Below are 19,045 nucleotides of genomic sequence, written 5' to 3'. Positions count from 1 at the left end.
AAGTGTTGCTACAAGCAGGGAAAGACAATCTTTGAGTTTCTGGTACTTATTTCCAGATTTCAAGAATGTGGAAAAGCAAGTGATATTCTTTATACATGGTACAATCTTTCCTGATCTGCAATGGTCTTATCAGTCTTTCCCAGAAGTTTGATAGTTGATTTAACAAGAAAGCTTTGTCCTCCTTACTGTTATCAAAACACAGGATTTTTGATATAAAAATGTTTATTAGTACTAGCAATCACCAATACCACTTTTTGTTATCTCCACTTAATTCTGTATCTTAAGGCTAGGCAATTAACCAAATATAACTGAAATAAAACACATGAATCAGTCAAATATATAAGGTTGAAGAAACAAACAGAAATTCATAACATGAATATATTTTATGCAAAATATTTAACCTTACCTCAAAAAACAGGATTACCCGAGGGCTTTCTTCAGTATTTTCAATAAAATAACTAAAGCGCTCATTAAATATGACTTGCTCCTCCCACTCTGGAACTGTTGATTTAGACAGTCTGAAGTCATATGGTTGTGTCATAATAGGAAGAATGTGCTCTATTTGTTCTTGCTCATAATAAGACGAAACTTTCCTCTCACTGAAAATTTCCAAATGGTTACAATTGTTATAGTACCTTAAAAAAAATACACCTCAAACAAAACAGTATTTTCAATTACTGAAAGCAAATCCTAACAATCAAGGTATAATAATGGTCATGGTAGAGTCTACTGATGAAACACTTAACATTTGGTTTTCAGGAAAATTATGTATAATGACAGTGGAAACAATTAACTGAAGTGACTAGAAATATGAAAACCTAAACTTCATTTTTGGATTTTAAAAGGTTTGTTTTTTTGTTTTTTTGTTTTTTTTTTTTTTTTTTTTTTGTTTTTTTTTTTTTTTTTTTGTTTTTTGGGGTTTTTTTTTTTTTTTTAAATAAAAAAGGCAGATGCTATTTATGCTGCAAGAGTTGTGCTTACTTATTCTAATCTTGGCTTTTACATATTTTTGAGAGTTAGGAAGTTTTCTCTCTGCAAAGAATACAGAATGAACTGTGCTGTAAATATGGTGACCTCAAAACAATACAGCAGTGCAAAGTGTTTAGAAGTGCCAAAAAGAAAAGCAAAATACCACCATAGTTTACTATAGGTGTATACATGCATTATGATAGATGTACTGATGAGTGACCTCACAAGCTTAAAATTCAGCATTATTTTCATTTTCAGATTTAATTTTCTAGGGAAGAATCTATGTGTTTATTGTAATCACTGAGAAAAGAAACAATTTAGCAAAAGTCACCTATGATCCTTCTTGACATATAAGCCAGTTATCTGGTCAACAACATGGATTTTAACCATGGGATGAGATACCAGGAGATCAGTTTTAAGTCGATCAGACCGATGGATATAAACTCCCAACACAAGATCATCCTCAAAACCAAACTTAGACTGAGTGAAAATTTCCGAATTCTTCATTTCCTTATCATTTTCTGCAGCAACTTCTGTGTTTTCTTCTGGAGATGGGAATAAAGTAAACAGAGGTTACTATGTTCCACTAGTGACAATTTAAAGCAGTAAAAATGCTCAGTATTTTATTAGTAATCAATAGTAAAGTAAGAATACTTAATGTGTTGTGTAAGTAATAGGTTAAAATAATAAAATTTGAAGCATTTCAAACATGCATGAACATATATATAGATATATATCAATATAACCTATTCATCTTAACAAATATTTTTATTTAAAATCAGAGTTGTTCTTGATTGACATAGGTCCTTCTGTGCCACAATGGCATAAAATTCATTACAGTTCAATATCCTCATGCGGACTACAGCCTATAGTAGCTTTTGTTTGGTTGTTTTTTTAAGGAAAACGTAAAAAACAAGATAAGAAGAAACTGATGCTTTCTCCATATGCATTTTCCCTGAATTTACTGAACATTGTTTTCAGAACTTTACAAGTTACAGTGAGACCACCATATTTGATATCAAAAGACATACTCTTCTGCAATTTGTGTGACCTCCATTTTTAAATTAATTTCTTATTTTGGCCTCCAAATAATTATCTGCTTTGACTATGCATTGCATGAAAAACTATTCCTTATGTTTGAATTCAGCATGAGGCTAAAACAGCGACGATACTTCATTGATAGCATAAAATAAATAAAAATTATAAAATTGTAAAAAAGATAATTATAACATGTATCTAAGTAATACACTGTAAAGGTGGTATATATAATATTGTTATATTGTGCTTTAAAAAAACCCACTTTTAAACTATTACTCAATTCTAAAACTATTTACAGTAAACGAATTCTCAAGATTTTACAGGGTGTTTCAAAAGGTGGACCAAACTTCCACTACAACACAATTACGCCTTTTGAAACACCCTGTAGATTGATACATCAAATTAACTTCCTTACAAATAAGTGTCAGAATTGGAAGAACAAAAATAGCATTAAGTAACTAAAACGTAAGTTACTTCAGCTCAATAATTTCTGTGTTACTACTGTGGACAAACCTTAGTATAGCAGCACAAAAAAAACAAATGAAACCAAACCAAAACAAACTTGGATAAGGCATCAAAGCAGCATGCAATTCTAACATTTTGTTGGCAGACCTTTTCTGGTTTTCTTTTTAACCTTCTTTGCTTTAGGTTTCCGTTTTTCCACACTTTCCTCCAGTTTCTGTCCTTCTGATGTAAATACTCTTTCCAATGACTGATTTTCATTGCCACCCTCTGCTGGATGATGCTGCAGCTCAGAAAGGGACATTGCACTGCAAGGTAATGGATTACCATCAGCAATTGCATTCTACTGCATATATGGATGCAATTGCTCATCACCATTATTAATCCACTCGAAAGTTCCTCTTTAGTTCTGCAGTTCATCATCTGTGCATCTAGAAAATGCAACACACCCCTCCAGCATTAGTGTCTTGCCTTTATTATTTCTCTCCCCTTCTTTTACCCCTAATTTCCAGCTAATTGAATAACCATTCATATGAATAGGGCTAAGCTAATACTGTTCTGCTGGATTGTGTCCATCAGTCATCACTAATATAACATGCACAAAATTATCTTAATTAAGTTCCACAGAAAATAAAAATCTGATAGTAACAGGATATTTTTTTTAAAAAAGTTAAACAGAATCTGTGAGTTAAATATTAATTGTGACAGCATTTTGAAAAAAGTATTTAATAACATTTTTTCATAACAGAGTCATCCAGTTCACCACTTAGAAAATATGAACAGTTTATCAGGAAGCTTCTACATATCTTAAAAGAAAATGAAACATTTTGATTAAGATTCACAGACACACAGTATGTTTATCATGGTACCTTGTTTCAGCTTCATTTAAAACTGGTATTTCTTTCTTCTTTTTCTTCTTTTTGCCCACTTCATTGTTCAATACAACTTCATGGCTTTGAACACTGGAAGTAAATTCAGACATCTGTTCTTTGAGTTTTGTTCTTATTCTCTTTTTAATTGCATTTGCCTCATCCTCAGCCACATGCAACTGATAGGCTCGAATTAGCTCTTCTTCCTCTTCTAATTCAGTCACATTTCTCACTTCAATCAAGGAATTTTTCATCTTTCTGTCACCTTGATGAAGTACATCTGTTTCTGATTTAGTTTTTGTTTTCTTCTTTGGAAAATCATTAATTTTTTTCTGAAAACTCTCCAATTTAGCCTCATGTAAATTTTCCTCCTCATTAAATTGTTCTTGTAAAAATGATTGCTTTTTCTTCTTGTTAGACTTTGGTTGCTTGTTCTCCTCTCCACTAACAATATCATTGTTTATTTTTTCTGTAATTGAGGCTTTCTCTCTCGCTTTATTTTTTGTAAATCGGGGACTCTCTTCTTCAGGATTATATGTGTTGTTTATAATGGCTTCATCATTCACACTTTCTTTAGCTAGATCAATATTACTTCTAAAGGTGTCAAGCTATAAATGAAAAAAACATAAAACATACTTGTACTAAAAATTACGTTCTAAGCATACACATAGCACTTTATGTTATTTCTTCAGCAACATCACACAAAATAAATCAAAGATCTAGTTATTTTCTTGTTTAAAATTAAGAAGTGACAGACTGAAAGGCAACAGAACATTCACAATGAAAAAAAAACTCAAACCACTTTGTGTTTGGCCACTATCTCCAATTTTGTTTCAGTATTTCTTAAATTACTTTATGTATGTCTGGTAAAAAAAAGAAAACAGCAAAGCTACTCCATAAGCAGATGCCAATTGCTGTAGACTACGGAAGACTTGAAGATTACATGCAGCACAAAATTGAATATTTTCATCCATTTAAAATGCAAGTTACAGACAGGCTTCAGTCTCAGTTGTTTGCAGTCTTTTTTACTGAAAGTTGCTTGCCAAATTTGACAATTAAATTATATTAAAAAGTGCTAAAACTGAAAAACAGATGTCCATTAAGACTTTTTTTTTAACAGAAAATTGAAAAAACAAACAAACAAACAAACAAACCCCAACACATGGAATGACAAGAGCTGATCTAAAGACCAGTCTAGTAAAAACAGCTAAGATAAATTTCCGCTAATGCTTTTGTCTGTGCACTCCTTCTGCCAATTTTTGGTGGTTTTAGAAAACATATTGTAAACTTCCCTCCCTCTTTCAGGTTTCTCTTCCTGGTTACTAAAAGTTACAATGCCCCATCCCTGGAAACATTCAAGGCCAGGCTGGACAGGGCTCTGAGCAGCCTGATCTAGTTGAAGATGTCCCTGCTCATCGCAGGGGATTGGACTAGATGACCTTTGAAGGTCCCTTCCAACCCAAACCATTCTATGATTCTATCATAACTCCAAACAACACTGCAAGTAACTAAGGCCTAATTCTGTAACAAGCTCAACACACAGATCTCTGTTCCTTTAGCTTAGAGGAGACTGAGGGGTGGCATCATGAATGTTTACAAATATATAAAGGGTGAGTGTCACGAGGATGGAGCCAGGCTCTTCTCAGTGACAACCAACAGCAGGACAAGGGACAATGGGTTCAAACTGGAGCACAAGAGGTTCCACTTAAATTTGAGAAGAAACTTCTTCTCAGTAAGGGTAACGGAACACTGGAATAGGCTGCCCAGGGAGGTTGTGGAGTCTCCTACTCTGGAGACATTCAAAACCTGCCTGGACGCCTTCCTGTGTAACCTCATCTAGGTGTTCCTGCTCCAGCAAGGAGACTGGACTTGATGATCTTTCAAGGTCCCTTTCAATCCCTAACATTCTGTGATTGTGTAATGGAACTTCTATAAAGTCTCTGAGGTTCATTTACTCTGTTGTCTCACATACAACCTTCTGGAGTCTTCACATGAAACATTAGAAAGTATGTTAAAACACAAAGAAAGCAAATAAAAATAAGTTGGAGAAAATATAAGTATCTGCACACAACCTTTATTTTGCCGAGACCATCTTCCTCCCTCGATAAATACAGATATCATCCCTTCTAGCTGGGACGCTTCTCCCAGTTACAGAATCATGTTTGCCTCAAATGTACAAGCCCATTAGAACTAAAATCAGAGAATGAAGTTGCAATGGCAAGCATGCTTTGGAGGATGGATCCTGACTTAAAAATGCCCATCTGCAAGAATAATACTCCATGACTAGAAAAAAGAGGGGGAGGAGGGGGGGAATCAAGATATTTTATTATTTGTACAAGAAAATTGTCCAATAAAAGCAGTGTGACAAGAAGAATACACAAAGTTTAACACAAAAATAAAAGCTGATGTCTGAAACTAGAGACAAAGCTTCAAATGCACTGACTTACTAATACTACATATTCAATAACACTGTCCTAATAATGTATGAGTTTAAAAAGAAAGCATCTAGAATTTCATGCAAGTATACTTATCTAATACATCAGAGAAATCTGAAACCATTCATGTATTTTTTCAGTAGATATCTTTATTTTTAGCATTCTATGCCTCAAAATAGTTTATCTCAAAATCAAATCATGAAGAAACCTGTCTTTGTACCTTCATCTTTTACTTGCTTAAATAGATATCCTCTTTTTTCATAAGTCAGTGTTTTAAGAGAATGTGGAAGAATTCATATAAATAACTTGAATTACAGAACAGAGTAAGTAGAATTAAAAAATAGAGCAACAAGCTTTGTATAAACTAATAATAATAATAATGCTTTCTAATGTATTGTCCACTTCCTTACCTGCATTTCTGTGAACAGGTTTAACTGCAGAGTATAATGAATGGAGGTTAAAACACACTTGCAATTAAGAACTGACAGTAACCAATAGCTAAGGTCATACTGATTTTTGCCTTTGATAGGACATTAATCCATTAAGCCCAAGAAGTAGAATAATTTGAGAAATCCTGAACAAAAGGCCCTCATCTTTCACTTGTTCAAGAGTTCCTAAAATAACCCTGATATTGAAGAATCATTTCCTAAAAGAAACCTAGCTGTTGCAAAAACGTACTTGAAATATTTACTAGAACTTGCTACTTATTATGCCTACATACAAAAACATACATCCGTAAATACGTGCCATGAATATTAGCAGCACACAGTCACTTAACTATAGCAAATTTACTCGGAAGAAAAAAAAAATACAGAACATCCTCAAAACAAAAAAACTCCACAATCTCAAACTACAGCAAATTCCAAGAACATTAGTAGATACTGCAGGCAGCATAAAGCTCCTTCAGCAGTTCAAACACAAATTCCTCAGATATATAGCCTGTATGATCTTAATTCAAGCCACTTTTTCCACATGTCGTAGTTACATGGTGTCATTAAACAGGCAGAAAAGATAAAGTAAAAGCCAAGAGGTTCATAAAAGCCATCAGATTAGTTCTCAGGCAGAGGCAGGGATACCAGTATAGATTCTCTGTCTGAAATGCAGGACTGAGAGAGATCAACTAAGGGCAATCATCTCTATATAAACACACTTGAACTCAGGTAGAAAAAGCAGTTAGGCTGGAAAAGCAGCTCAGAGGATAGGCCTGTCCCTGGAGCAACTCCAGAGGGTTACTGACCTGAACCTGACCTCCTCAGCTTAAAGCACCGAACAACTGAGGCAGCTTTTTTCCAGAATAGCTCTGCTGCCACATTGTGACACCAAGGCAGAGGAAGAACTTCCCTAAGAACAGACCCACTTGCATTACTGGCTTGACAGGAGCAAGAGATGGGCACCAGCCAAGATGTACGCAAGTGGGCTAACACAACGCTCATACCACAGGAGGTCAACCCCAGGGCACATCACTTGCCATTTGTGTTCCAGAGCTGACAGCAGGGACAACGCCTCATCATCTTACACCTTTTGAAAAAGGCTTCTCAAATATGCATGACTGGAACCTGGAAACACATCGAGTGATTTTGCTCAGGGTATCTGGCAACTCAGATAACCAGCTTTACAGAGGCACCTGAGTTTCTTCCCATACTACAGACACACCTTGAAAAACAAGGAATGCACATTGCCAGCCTACTGAAGAGTTGATACATACTGGCTGTAAAAGACCATTTACTTACAACTGAATTGGTAATGAACGTACTTGTGATGGTGGCTAGTTGAGTGGGACATTTAAGAAAATGTTAAAGCATCAGGGAACCAATTTTACCACCGTTGGTCATATAAAACTGCAAAATGTAGATGCAAACCCAGAAGAACTTAATTAACAGATAGGATGGGTTTGGAGAAGTTTCGCCAAATTTTAACAGAAAACATTGAGAAAATGTGTAGGTCAAGTATATAATCAACTATTAGCAGTTCTGCTATTTTAAATGTAAGAAACAAAGGGCTAAAAAACAGTGGAAATCTCAACAATTATTCAGTGCCTGTCAGCTTATGGGAAAAAAACAGGCTATGAAAAAGAGCCTGGGAAAATTCTACAACCTAAAAGATCCACAGGTTGTGTTTTACATCTACAACACAAGCTGAAGTACTGAATTAGTCAGAAAAAAACTGTAAGACATCCATCTTACCCAAAAGAATACAAGAATTTTGAAGCCTGAAGAGAGATTCCTATTACCTGCACCCTCACGAAACCACAGACTCCAACCTATCTTCCAGGGCCTTATGAAGAAATAGAAGGAACAGACTCAGTGAAGTAGGAAGTAAAAAGCCTCAAATTGATAAATCTGTTGCAGTCCTACCTTGAACACAAAACCTTAGTTACCAACACGTGCCCATCCCAATATCACAAGCTGGTCAGACTACAGTCTAGGGAAGAAATTCTTGGCTCTAAAAAGGTTCCTTGCTTTTCCACTCACGTTTTCTTAGTTACACATCTTCTTTTCTACCATGAAATTTAGATTGAACCTAACAAACTCAATCATTTTCATGCTGACTTTAGACAGATCAACCTACATGGGCAAAATAATCTAGACATCGCCAGGTCTGAGACTTGCATTATTCTAACAACTTATAATAGGAGGCACAACTGATAAAAACCAACAACAACAAATAGTGAGTGTTAGCAAATTCACTGTGTTCCAATTGCTTGCTTTTTATAGCCATGCCTACAGGCCTCATACCCACTGCACCTGCGGCTATTGAACAACAAAGCAGACCTTTCATTGGCCATAGCTGACATATATCTCCATCTCCATTGCAAGCCCCTCATTCCGGTCAGGTGTGACTTCAAACTCATCCTGCCCTAGTGCCATCATCAGCCTTTCCCCACTTAGGCAGCTTCCCTTTTCTCCAAGTGGACAGGCATCTCCTTCTGTCATTTAAAAACACAGCAACCTCCTGCAGCTGCAGAACTCAGGTTTCAAAGAAACAGTGGACTATGATGGAAAAGCTTTTATTAAACTAAGAAAGACTAGATTCAGTAAAGACACAAGAAAGAAGCAGAGTGGAACATTTCCAGTGGAAATGTGCCCTCAAACATGATCTGTTTCTGATCAAACCTGGGAGAACATCCAGGGCAAATGCATGACACAAAGACAACATCACTGACAAATTTCACATTATTTCAAGATATGTGAAACTCTGTACAGTTAAATTATACAAAGTGAAGAAAACTGGAACAAAACCAGCCGCCCTCCTCAATCTACCACCTCTTCCCCTCCCACACACTTTCATTTCTTACGAAGAAATAACTGGCTATTTGCTGAAGCTTTTACAGAAATTCCTACTTGAATGCAACCAGCATGGAAAATACCAACCTGAGCTCTTGCAGCTTTGCCACACTTTAAGGAAATATTCAAAATGGTCAATATTAGGTTTCAATACACCTTATCCTCAAGTTCTTATTTTTTTAGTGCTTTGATTGATAAAAATCTATTGCTCCAACAAAACCACAGAGTTAGGCTTCCACACTGATCCTAAAAATGCTACTTAATTTCTGTGTATGCCACTGTCTTTGGATTCAGTTCACTGTGATTTTAAGTGTTTCTAGGTAACTCCAAAACACTAGTGGTTTACATCAGAGACTTCTGGAATGGAAATAAATTTTAAAACCAAAATAAGCTTAAAATATTCATGACTCATATGTAGTTCATACGAACATACAATTATGTGTTCAAAATACTTATACTTACAAAGTACAGTTTTAAAAACTCATATTTCATCAAAAAGTAAACCTAACCAAGGTAGAATCTAGTCTTGTATTTACATATGACAACAAAAACAAAAAAAAAAACCAAACCAACCAACCAAACAAAAAAAACCAAAAACAAACAACAAAAGAAAACAAACATCCTCTAACTCTCTATGCTGTATTTTAGACATCACGTTTATTCTTTGTACAGACTATTAACTAAGCAATTCAAGGAAGGGAAAGAAAAAAAAAAAGACACAAACATAAATTTCAAATTGTCGATCTAAAGACAAAATTATGTTTCAGCATAGCAATACTAAGTGTAATATAACTATTCCAAATATACTTATATTTAATAAATACAAGTAAAATTCTGATACTACATAAAATGCCACTCCTTTGTCTTAAATTAGTATTAAAGAATGAACATTCATTTCCAGTATCTGGTATGGATGAAATTGTAAGAAAAAAGACTGAAAATGTAAAACCTAACAGGAAGAAAGTTAAAAAAAAATGGAACATTTGTCCATTAAGCAAATTGCTTTCTTTTGAAATTCCAAACATTATAAGTGAATAATCAGTATAAATGGGACTTATAAACATATATCCTTCTCCTCAGGAAAAAAGCTACAATACGAAGTTATAGCTCAGGGGAATCTCTGAGGATCTCTTCATGAGATATGCCACAAACAAAAATGTCATCTAACAATATCTGGGTGACAGAATCATTCCTAATCTGCAAGTCACAAGCTAAGGCCAAAATTATTATCTCTAATATTATTATAAATTCTCAGCAGTTCTCAATTCACAGATGTATTACACAGATGTATCTTTATTACACAGAGGTAGTACTCTCAAAATTAAATACTTGTGCAGCCATAATTCTACTATTCTGTCACTCAAACTCCCACTAAAGTCAATAATGAATTTTAAAATATTAAAACTTTTCTGAAAATGTGAATGGAAAAAAAAAAAAAGAACCTGCAAGTGCTACTTTCTTTTGCAAGTATTATATTCTACATAATTTTGGTATACCTCCAAATTACAAGGATGCATTGCTGGTACACAAACAACAAATTCAAGCCACATCAAAAACAAAGGATATGTGCAGAAATATACATTATACTTTTTTTTTAATGCTTACATCTCCTTTCTACAATACATTTTCCTGATGTTTTTTTCCATCAAGGAAGGCAACCAACCAAAGCTTGCACATGTTCAAACTCACCACAATATTCTCTTGAGAGTGGAACTTCTTTTTCTTTGATTTCTTTGTGTCTGTTAGGCCAGCATGACGTCTGAAGATTTCCTCAAAGCGGACTCTGGTTTTTGCCTTTGCCTCACTTTCAACTGCAAAAAGAAATCTAGAGTATGATTCACTAGCTCAATAATCACCTTTGCTAAAAAAGTGCATAATCATCCTTTAAAATTGCAAAGGACAAGAATTATTTTATCAGGGAAAGTTTACCAAGAAACTCAGTTACTATTCAGTTTGGAATTTCAACTGACAACATAAGCCACACAAGGATAACTCAGTAACATTGTACAAACACACCAGGCCATTACTTGCTGCTGAAGTTGGCACCATCTACTCTGTTTTCTGAAGAAAGCACATTTTAAAGAGCACACCCATCAGGATCAGCAGAACACTTTGGCTGGCCCAAGCAGAGGACAGATTACCGTCCTCACTGTTTATGAACAGCAGCACACTGATAATAGAGGTGACACACTGTCTCCAGGAGAAGCAGTAGCTCTGGGTTCTCACTGGGTCTGGAACCATGAGACAGATCTGTAAGAGGCAAGAGCATGCCCCTGCCTTTCTGTGAATCACGATACTGCCCTCAGCAGGATTTCAACACTTGAAGCAGTAGTTGTTCTAGCCTCCCTGAGGTAATGCTTAATTTGTAGCTAAAGAACTACAAATGCAATCTGGCACACCACAGAAAAAGTCTGTTGAACTCTCAGTGACAGCATATTTGTCATCGTAATCACAATTTTTCAAAAGCCCCCAAATTTAAAATACAAAAAATTAAAAAATTCACACGTCGAAAATCAGCTATAAACATGGACTCAAAGTGAAGCCAATACAGCGTTAAAAGTGTATAGACAGAAGTAGCTCGTACCATTTACATCTAGTTCTGACTATAAAATCTGTATGGGAAATCAAACACAAAGTATTCTTACCTGCTGGCATTTTCAGCCCTCAGTTAGAAGTGGCTCAACAAACCAGCTGCTTCTTCCTCAGAATTCACCATTCTATTTAAAGTAATTAACAACTTTCATTAACGTAGCTGGTCTGCAGGTTTTAAGCTAACAACTGAATGCATGCTAGTTATTATCAAGGATGAGTATAGTTATTTTAGGGAAATATTTATTTCTAGACTATTTGGCTAAATCAGAAGTTCACTGCCATCAAATCTCAGCTCAGGATTCTCAGCATCTGATACTTGTTACTTGAAAGAAAATAAAAACCTGCACTACTGCAGTTTAATTAACTGTATGTCTGGGCAACAGCCAAATACTTCAAGTACTGTAGCCCTCCAGTCTTCTAAAAAGCCCTACAGTTTATTTAAATAATAATGACCCACAAAACCCTTTATATTGAAGCCTTTCTAATCAGGTTCCTATCCTGACAGCATCATCCCACGTAGCAAGTAACAGGACAAGAGGACATGGCCTCATGTTGTGCCAGGGAAGGTTTAGATTGGATATTAGGAAAAAATTATTTACGGAAAGCGTTGTCAGGCATTGGAACAGTCTGCCCAGGGAACTGGTGGAGTCACCATCCCTGGAGGTGTTTAAAAGGCATTTAGACGAGGTTCTTAGGGACATGGTTTAGTGCCAGAGTTAGGTTATGGTTGTACTCAATGATCCTGAGGGTCTCTTCCAACTGAAACGATTCTATAATTCTGTGATTTTATCAAGGAAGTCATATTGTAGCCAGCTGATAGCTTTCAATGCAAAGTTAATAATCTGCCAGCAAATTTAACTTAATTACAAATCTCTCAATATTTATATTTACATAAAGCATTTGTACTTTACATAAAGCAGACAAGAAATTACATGAAACTCATTTCTCTAAAGAAAACATGTTATGCCCTCCTGGTTGTAGAGCAAAGCCTACAAATGCAGTGCAAACAAAGCTTGAAGGCAAATAAAAATATCACACAGCTTTATCTTTTCATCAAGAAAATTAAGAATGTTTTACAAAAAACTCTAATAAAAAAGCTGTTTTGTAAACAGTGGAACTAATGAAATGCAGCTTTTTATGAATGCGTTCTGTTCCCTTAGCCTTTCATGTAATAAACTACCGTACCTATCTCCACGATAGCCCACAGATGATAGCTCCAGATTCTCCACAGATAACACCTTCTGTCAGACACCACTCACTCACATTCACTGGACACTCAGACTACATCTATCCTAACAAATTAAGACATAGCATTAAATACTGACAGGCTATATGGTTGCATTGGTCTCAGCATCATTTTGGTCCAAATCACCTAACACTCACCCGAGCAATTCCTGGGTATGGTTTAGGAATTAGTATGGTTTATTATTAATATGTAGTTTGCATGCAGCTGCTCTGCTTTGAGGCTACGACAGTCTAATAGCATCAAAGTGGGCCAAACCTACCACTTGGCCTCAACACTAAAAATCACTCCTGGGCATACGTATCTTACCAGCATAGAAAAGAGCTGAGGCTACACTTAGATCCCCAAGCACCTGCACTACCATAGTCTCAGATCCCTCTCACCTTTCTTTGATAGTGTTACTTGTTCTTTCCCTGTTCCCAACAGGCTACATACTTTCAGGTCACTTCATATTTGTTACTTACAGTAATTCGGTTAGCTGGCAAGCCAAACCAAACCCAATTGAGAGAGAGAAGAGAAAGAGAGAGAAAAAAAAAAGGCAAAATGTTAGGGTTGGTTGGAGATTATAGAAGTGCTGATTAGTCAGTTGCCAGTTGTGCCAGGTGTCCTTAGTTTATTTCATGTTTTAAGCAAAGTATTTATGTTAAGTATCCAACAAGGTAAGGATGTTTGAAATGAGCAAGGATGACCAGGGGAAACTTCATAGGAAAAAAAAAATGCTTTTTTTCTGTAATGTCCTTCATCATGTCACTGACAAAGCAGCAATATTTTCTCTAAAACACATTGTGACTCATAAAGCAAAGCTTTGCTGTCCCTACTACAACAGTAACAGTTAAAAATAACGCTTCTTACAAGATATAAAACCAGAAAATAATACTGAAAAATAAACCTGCTTTTGCAATTTATACTTGGTTATACCAAAAGGTGTTTAAAAAGTACTACAGTTATTAAATGCTGCTTTTCAAGTAGTCAAATCACAATTGTCTAGAAAATACTTAGAATTTGAGAGTAGAAAACTAAATACAGTTATAAACTATAACAAATTCTATAATTATATTTATTCACTAAGTATTGCAAGAACACAGGAAAGTCTCATGACTAGTTGAGTGATTTCAACCACCCCTCAGAACAACTAATTACAAATAACAAACAAAATGTTGAATTGCTCTTAAATTTAAAACAAAAATCTGAGAGACAATATAGAACAAAACAACAGCAAAATAAGTGCATACCTGTTCCAAGTATGGAAATAATTTTATGGTCAAAGGTTAAATAAATCACATCACAAAAAGAAATATAAGTAAATTAATTTTGCAGATACTTTTGCTTACAATGGAACAAATATCTTTGCAAAGTCTAGGCTCACCTTATGTCTACCAGCACTCTTCATAAAAACGCGTGCATTTGCTCAATTCACCAGTCAGCACATTATTTTCTATTCACTTCTATTTATTCAGTACAAGTATATCCTCTTGTGGCAAGAAATCTAAGAGATGAAGTCCCCTAATGATAGTGCTGTTATTTTACACAAATTTCCAATTTAGAACTACATGACCTTTGACATGGTGTATTAAAGCAACTATTAGACTGGTCTAAATACAGATCATTAATCAACAAGGGTAAGAACAAGGCTGTTTACTCAGTGTAATCTCACCTTAAAATAGGAGAGATTTAATCACGTATCAAAGTTCAGCAACCACGGTGCCCCAACTTGAATAAACCCAATTATCATTAACATTAATCTCATAAAATTCATTTTTGCATGATCAGATTTGATCTCTTCCATTTCAGTTAATACAGGATAATCCAGCAACGACAAAAATACATACCTGGAACAGTGGCACATTCCAGCCATCAGAGATAATTAGGAAAGCAAAACACGAAATCCAAACTTCCAAGAATTACCACATACTTTCCTGAAAATAATCTAATCTGCTTTTCTCTACTATTCCATCTGTATTTATAAATACGATTCTACACTACATTAAATTCTCTTTTCACATTAATGCTCATTAAGTTGCAACATTCTGCATCCATAATATAGGAATTTTTTATGCAAAAAAATGCCACAAAGCCCACTAGTAACAAAAAATACCTTTTACTGATCACTAAATTAAAAAAAACAAACAACAACCACACACAAAAACCAACCTACCCTATAATGTAGCAGAACATACAGAAGCTATACTACACAATGAGAAGCAACACATTTCCTATTTAATTAAGACGATTTAGAAAAATTAGTTGACAAAATAAAATTGCACATGTCAGGATTTTCATGCACTAAATCCCTCATTCATTTTTTTTTTTAATCACAAAAAGTGAATGCAATCTTCAGCAGCTGAAAACAAGTAGAACATTGGGCTTTGTTTACGTCTCATCTTTTAGATGAGATCAATCATAGTGGGAAATCCTGGGGTTTACTAGTAAGTTTCCAATTCAACTATCTGTATGTATCACTACTTTGAGATCTGTAACTCAGAATTATACAGTAAAATAACACTAAGCTGAATCTGTTCCTCTGGACTAATGATAAATGTGACATAAAAAAAAAAAAAAGTCAGTTTTATTCATTAAAATTAAGTATTAAAGTCCAAAAAACTGGCAGCCTTGTTATTACCATATAAATACCTATGTACTTGCATGTCAAATAAACACTAGTAAAAGTACAGTAGATTTCTACCAGTTTAGAGTTGCCTGTAAAAATCTTGTGTTTACATTAATTTAAAAGGATGTTTAAAAAGCTGGTGCTATTCACCTCCATGTTCTAATAGTAACATCACAAAGTTTAGCTTCAGAGTAACTGCCTTTTTTTTTTTTTTTTCCCCAGATTGGGCACCTTTCATTGGTCAGAAGGTTGAAAACAGTTTCTGTCTGTCCTGAGAGCAAAACTACGGACATCAGTTCTGTATAAGGAAATACAGCTGACTTCATTTACTACATTTCAAGTCTCTGCCTTATCTTAGGTCAAGAGTGGTTCTACTCCCCCTCTACTCTGCCCTGGTGAGACCACATCTGGAATATAGTGTCATTCTGGGCCCCTCAGTTCAACAAGGACAGGGAACTGCTGGAGAGTCCAGTGCAGGGCAACAGAGATGATTAAGGGAGTGGAGCATCTCCCTTATAAGGAAAGGCTGAGGGAACTGGGTCTCTTTAGCTTGGAGGAGACTGAGGGGTGACCTCATTAATGTTTATAAATATGTAAAGAGTGAGTGTCATGAGCAAGGAGCCAGGCTCTTCTCAGTGACAAACAATGGTAGGACAAGAGGCAAAATGGGTACAAATGGGTACACAGGAGGTTCCACTTCAATATGAAAAGAAACTTCTTCTCGGTGAGGGTGACAGAACACCGGAACAGGCTGCCCAGGGGGGTTGTGGTGTCTCCTACTCTGCAGACATTCAAAACCCGCCCGGACACCTTCCTGTGTAACCTCATCTAGGTGTTCCTGCTCCAGCAGGGGGACTGGAGCAGATGATCTTTCACGGTCCCTTCCAATCCCTAACATGCTGTGATTCTGTGATTAGGTCATAATTATGAAAACGGGTTCTCATCAAGAGACCACCCTAAGTGTTTTTATTTCTAAAGGGGCTATTTGCTGTGTGTAGAGGAATAACGGTAAACAACAAAGATACAAAGGAACATTGCCAGCACATCCCATATCTGGACTAAGCAGTGGGACTAACTGCATTAACGTGCAGAAGCACATGCCGCACGCGAGAGAGCCATCACTGCTTTGGGGCTTCACCTGCCACACATGGAGAAGCACTCGATCTTCATGTGCTACGGGGCACAAACGGACCTTGCAGTGTCAACTGAGTAAAGTACAGAGCTTGCGCCGAGAGAGGAAAAATTAAAAAAAAAAAAATACTAATCAAGGGATAACGGCTGCACGCGGCACTGCCTCACGCCCCCGCGCTGCACCAAGACCAGCAGCCGGCAGCCCCGCTGGGCTCCAGGCCGCCGGTTCCGCTCGCCCCTAGTGCAGCCCCCCAGGTTACCCTGAGCAACCACGACAGGCGCGGGTCTCAGCTCCCGCTGCTCCCCGCGTATCCCGGGCAGGACAGAAAACGCCGCCGGCCGCCCCGGCCCGGCCCGCTCCGCTCCCCGGCCGCCTCGCGCCGCCAGCGCCAACGGCCGCACCACAGCGCGCTCGGTAACAGTTGCCAAGTCCCCCGCCAGCGGCGGGAGAGGGGAGCGCCGACAAACTGGAAAGGGGAGGCAGGGGAGGGAACAGCGGCAGGGAGGCGTGCCTCAGCGTACCCGCCTTTGGAGCCCCGCAATAGGACGAGCGGCGGCAGAGCCCGGCGGGACCTTAGCTGCAGGCGGCCTCCCTGCCCGCGACGCGGGCCCTGCCCGATGCGGCCCCACTCCACGCCCGCCGCGCCTCAGCAGCGCGGGGGCATCACTCACGTCAGGCCCGTCCGCTTCCGTGGTGGCGCCGCGGGCAGCCAGCGGGTGTCCTGCCTCCCCCCGACAGTGGTCTCTCCCTCACGCCTCGCTCCCCCTCCACAGCTCAGCGCAGGTGGTTTTGCCGAAAACAATCGCAGCTGCCAAGGAAACAGCGCACGTAGCGCATGCGCGCAGGAGAGCGGGGGGAGGAGGGGTCGGAACGAAGGACCCGCAAGGGCAGCGCTTCATGCCGGGGCGGTTTAGCCAGCGCACCCTCGTGTATTTTCCCGCCGGAAAGCCGCGGGCTGCAGGGGTGTGTGGTGGGGGCTGTGAGGCGTGAGGGAGCGTGCCTGCGCAGTAGGAGCACTGGCCGTCGAGACGAGGGAGGCGTGCTGGGCCAGGCAGTCGGTGTGCGCATGCGCGAAATGGCGCTCCGCGCCCTTGTGTTCCGCTCTGGCGAGGCTGGGCGGCGGCACTTTTCCGCCCTGGCGCCTGAGGCGGCGGGATCGGGGCTGGGCCTGGCGACAGGAGGAAAGAAGGCGGCTGCGACCGTCCCGCGCCGCTTGCGCGGGCCCTCCTGCCGTGCCTCCACGGGCCTGGTGGCGCCGCTCGGCGGCGGTGCCGCTCTCCCTTGAGGGGTTGCGTGAGGGGGGCCCGGGGGCGCGGCAACGCTGCGCGCCGCCAGGCCCGCCACAGCATGCGGGCAGGTGATGTCTGGCGGAGCTCGGCGGGACAGGAGCCAAAAGAAAAACCTCCTCGGAGCGACCGTCCCTCCAGAGGGGGGTTAGTGGCGCAGAAAGGGGCCGGCGGTACCCACGGCCTGCCGCTGCCCCTACGCGACTGCAGTTCGGAAATGGGAGAGGCTGCCCCATGCAAAAGCGGTGCGCGTTGCTAGTGTGCAACGTGCTTTACTGAACTGAAAAATCTCGGTAATTAGCTCAGCAGTACCTCCTGTATTCCAGGTCTGTAGGATTGCTTTCCTCTCATGGATAATGAACTGGTTACAAAAAACCTGAAAAATACGAAACTGGAATTTAGAAAAAAGACTGTGAAAAACTTAAGAAACAGAGGATGCCTTCAGGGAACATCCACTTAAAAATGCAGAAGTGTAGTACAGCTTTGTTGCGCTCAGACTAACAAAGTTGCTTGCAGAGGCATGAAGTCTGGGCAGTGGCATTGGTGGGAGTCGGAGAGTGTCCATTAAATGTTGGAAATAGATATCAGCTTTTTGCAAATGGCAGCACAAAAGGATGACCTGGAGCTATGCAGATGCTCCAGAAACTTGTTTCCTGTCTGATTTAGTAGCTCATTTAAGCAGTGGGGATTATTTCTGTAGGCATAACAACATGGAGGAACTATTTGTGCTTTTCTTCCACGTTTAATAAAAAAATGTGAATGTCAAAGTTCCTTCAAACAGTAGAAGGCTCAAGAAATGAATGCAGGTTTTGGATGAATGGGGTGTCTTGGAGGGACCCCGAGCTTAGTTTAAGGGACAACAGCCTAACTTTCAACAAAATGGTAAAATCCGTCGCAGACAAGGGACAACCTCTAGGTGTCACTTGAGTGTATAAAATAGGAACAGGACATAGATAATTGGGCAACTTAGCTCTAAAGATTCAGTGATATTTTTTCCAGAACTTGTTTTAATGATCAGTGGGTTACTTTCTCTTGATAGTCAAATATAATTCAGTTTCTGTTATTCGTTATTCTGAGTAAACAGTCTGATTGTTTGATATATGTTGCAGCTTGAGTAATTTATGGGG

General features: G+C 38.6%; 1 protein-coding gene across 6 annotated transcripts in view; it reads right to left on the bottom strand.

Moving 5' to 3' along the window:
- AHI1 (Abelson helper integration site 1) overlaps positions 1-17,542 on the bottom strand; it is a 91,827-nt gene extending 74,285 nt beyond the window's left edge. For 2 of the 6 annotated variants that reach the window (XM_065835585.2, XM_065835586.2), the window contains exons 1-7: positions 17,304-17,541; positions 11,703-11,774; positions 10,747-10,868; positions 3,339-3,946; positions 2,620-2,777; positions 1,301-1,514; positions 407-599 (exon numbers count right to left, since the gene is read on the bottom strand). In XM_065835585.2, the coding sequence (XP_065691657.2) occupies positions 407-599; positions 1,301-1,514; positions 2,620-2,777; positions 3,339-3,946; positions 10,747-10,868; positions 11,703-11,712 (1,305 nt within the window). In that variant the 5' untranslated portion in view covers positions 11,713-11,774; positions 17,304-17,541. The other 4 variants (XM_071806520.1, XM_071806518.1, XM_071806517.1 and 1 more) reach the window with 4 other exon arrangements.
- Positions 17,543-19,045: the final 1,503 nt, after the last annotated feature.

This window comes from Patagioenas fasciata, chromosome 3, assembly GCF_037038585.1.
Source record: "Patagioenas fasciata isolate bPatFas1 chromosome 3, bPatFas1.hap1, whole genome shotgun sequence".
NCBI lineage: Eukaryota > Metazoa > Chordata > Aves > Columbiformes > Columbidae > Patagioenas > Patagioenas fasciata.
The sequence above is the reverse complement of the archived record's forward strand: the minus strand, read 5'-3'. Positions and strand labels throughout refer to the sequence as shown.